The 3179-nt window shown below is 35.9% G+C and overlaps 1 protein-coding gene across 2 annotated transcripts in view; it reads left to right on the top strand.

The window, feature by feature from the left end:
* Positions 1-3166, top strand: part of LOC122326319 (CTD small phosphatase-like protein) — a 12174-nt gene extending 9008 nt beyond the window's left edge. For both annotated transcript variants that reach the window (XM_043221119.1, XM_043221128.1), the window contains 3 exons: positions 759-851; positions 2015-2200; positions 2616-3166. In XM_043221119.1, coding sequence (XP_043077054.1) covers positions 759-851; positions 2015-2200; positions 2616-2744 — 408 coding nt within the window. In that variant the 3' untranslated portion in view covers positions 2745-3166. The remainder of the gene's footprint in view (positions 1-758; positions 852-2014; positions 2201-2615) is intronic.
* The last annotated feature ends 13 nt before the right edge of the window (positions 3167-3179 follow it).

Raw genomic sequence — 3179 nt, 5'->3', positions numbered from 1 at the left:
TATATATATATAAAAGCTACATTAATCACCCAGTCGAAACTAACCTATGAACTCTACTATTTGTCTGCTGTTGCGCAGTATTAAACAACGCAAAATTTTCTGTTGTTTACGTATTGCCGCCTAACTCGGTTGCGCTACCTGACAGTAGCTTTGCCATCTCCGCTGATGGGTCAGAGCAGCAGGTGGCTATTTCTGGATCCTGACGAAATGGAGAAACCCTGACTGGCTTCTGAGAAGTCACTGGCCATCAATCTCTCCTCAGAGCGCGTCTCCTGCTCTCCCGGGCTATGACAGTACAGTGCCTTGGCCCTTTAAAGGCCAACAGTTACACCATTACACCACGAGACTGAAGACGTCTGACAGACGAGGCTTTGGCCTGTTTCAAGTAATCCAGGATAGGCTTGTGATGTCAGGAAAGCCTATTCGGGATGACTTGGTTCAGGAATGAGACCATCAGCTTCATAAACGAGCCTGGCTGACCTAGTTGTAGAGGAAAACAACCCGTTTTATTGCTTCTCTTAAAACGGGGTTTATCATTCTGCGATCGTATAAAACCCATCGTTATGTGAGGTATCATATCAACATGCAGGCTAATATAAATCTTATTTATTTAGTAACGTGTCTTGGTGAATGTGACCTGATTTAGCACAGGTTTTTCGCATGTGCTGGTTTTACCCCTTCAGATAGTAGCTGAATTGAATCCTGTGCTGAAATGACTCATAATATAACCGTTTTTTTGTTTTTTTTTGTCTCTGTAGGTGTATGTGTTGAAGAGACCTCATGTCGACGAGTTCCTCAAACGAATGGGGGAACTGTTCGAGTGCGTGTTATTCACTGCAAGCTTAGCCAAGGTAAGAAATGCAAATGGATTTTTGCACTATGCAAGGTATTCTGTATTAAGTTTATTAATAAATAGGATTTAACAGCACTTACAGTATGTATCAGTTTATAGGTGTTACAGGGTTCCCACAGCTGTGGTAAATATTTAATTATTTTGTAATGGACTTTTACAGTCCTGTTACAAAAATACAACTTAAAACATGTATTTGATCTGTTTTCATAGGTAGTTTTATTTTCAAATTTTTTTAGTAAAGTTCTTTTGATATTCATTTTTTAAAAATATACTTTTAATAATCTTATAACTCAATGTCATTTACCTTTTTTTGTTTTTTTTTTTACTTACGTTTACTCTTTCTATATATTCTTTTTGTCCTATGTTATCATATGTCTCTGTCGTTTATTTTTATTTTATATTTTTATTTCACTTTTCACTCTCTCAGTGCATTTATTATATCTTTATATAGATCTATATCTTTACTTTTTTTTTTAAGTCAATATTTATTTTTTTACGAAAGAAATGACAGAAATAAATGGAATTGTATTTTTATTTAGCAAGTATGTTTTAAATTGATCGAAAGTGATGAAAAAGACATTTATAATGTTACAGAAGATTGCTATTTTAGATAAAAGCTGTTCTCCTTAACTTTATATTTATCAAAGAAACCTAAAACCATTCTACTCAGCCATTTTCAATATCATGATAATAATAAATGTTTTTTTGAGCTGCAAATCAAAATATTAGAATGATCTCTGAAGGATCATATGACTGGAGTAATGAAAATTGAAAAATGAAAATTCTGTTTTGAAATCACATGAATAAATGAAATTTTAAAATATATTCTACTGTATTTTAAAATATTTATATTTTTATTATTTCATGTAAATATTTTTATTTTTAAAAGTACAAATATTTCAAAATGTTTTTGCAATTCTTTGGATCAAATAAATGCAGGCTTTGTGAGCAGAAGAGATTTCTTAAACTAAACACATTTAAAATCTTACTGTTAAAACTGTTTTGACTGCTAGTGTACATTTTCATAGCTTTTTTATTTAGTCATCACAAACGACTTAAATCTTAGATATTTTAGAGAGGTGTTTCCATGCTTTGTTTTAGGCCCCTTGTCTAACCATGTCACATTTCCTCCATTCTATGTTTTTTTTTTTATTTTTTTAGTATGCTGATCCCGTCTCGGATCTGCTGGACAAATGGGGAGCTTTCCGAAGCCGTCTTTTCCGGGAATCTTGTGTGTTCCACCGTGGAAATTATGTCAAGGACCTAAGCCGTTTAGGCAGGGATCTCAACAAAGTCATCATTGTGGACAACTCGCCAGCCTCCTACATCTTCCACCCAGACAATGCTGTATGTTATTGCCTTCCTTTCTTCGTTTTACATATAACTGCTTTGGGTCTCACGTAGGAGTGTAACGATTTGCATATCGTACGGTTGATGGCAATTTTCCAAATCATCCAAGTGATCGTCCTTATCCCCTTGTTAGTGGGGACTTTGGAGTGAGTAGGGCATGTGCGTGCCATTATTTGGTCGTTTGGAACGCACCTGTGACAACCTACGCTTACGGTACGGCATGAAAAAATTACATTTTATATTAAAAAAGGTCTCAATTCTCCACTAACAAGGGTACAATTTTGATCACTTTGATTTGGAAAATGCCCGTGAAACATATGATTCGCGAATCGTTATATCCCTAGTCTCTAGATATTTTATGCGCACTACTCGTATCATATTTTTGACAGAAACTCTTCTCTGTCGCGTCTAGGTACCTGTAGCCTCCTGGTTTGATGACATGTCCGACACAGAGCTGCTGGATCTTATCCCTTTCTTCGAGAGACTGAGTAAAGTGGATAATGTCTACACTGTGCTGAAGCAGCAGAGGACTACTAGCTAGCACGACACTAGGCTAGCCACTGTCACTATGGGGCCAGGGAGGCTGCTGGGCTCGGAGCACCACAGTGCTTCCCCTTAACAGGACCAGCCACTAGCTCAGTCCTCATCACCTACCCAGAATTCCATTCACATGATGTTTAATAGAGAAAAAGAAGTTGAAAGACAGAACTGTGAAGGACTGCTTTAGCTATTACGTGCATAAAACAAGAAGCTGATTGTTTTAACACTCAATTGCGTAAATCTCAGGAAAGCGAGCAAGAGCCTATTTCACCCTGAAGTCAAATAATAGAATTAGATTTTGCTTAAAGAAAATGAAAGACATGCCTTTGTGGCAATTTTTTGACCACTAAGCACATTCCCTCAAAATTTTGCCATAATGCTTACATTTCTTGTAATGTGTAAAAAAATAAATAAAAATAAAATAAAATAAAATATA

The sequence above is a fragment of the Puntigrus tetrazona genome, chromosome 2 (assembly GCF_018831695.1).
Source record: "Puntigrus tetrazona isolate hp1 chromosome 2, ASM1883169v1, whole genome shotgun sequence".
Lineage (NCBI taxonomy): Eukaryota > Metazoa > Chordata > Actinopteri > Cypriniformes > Cyprinidae > Puntigrus > Puntigrus tetrazona.
The sequence above is the reverse complement of the archived record's forward strand: the minus strand, read 5'-3'. Positions and strand labels throughout refer to the sequence as shown.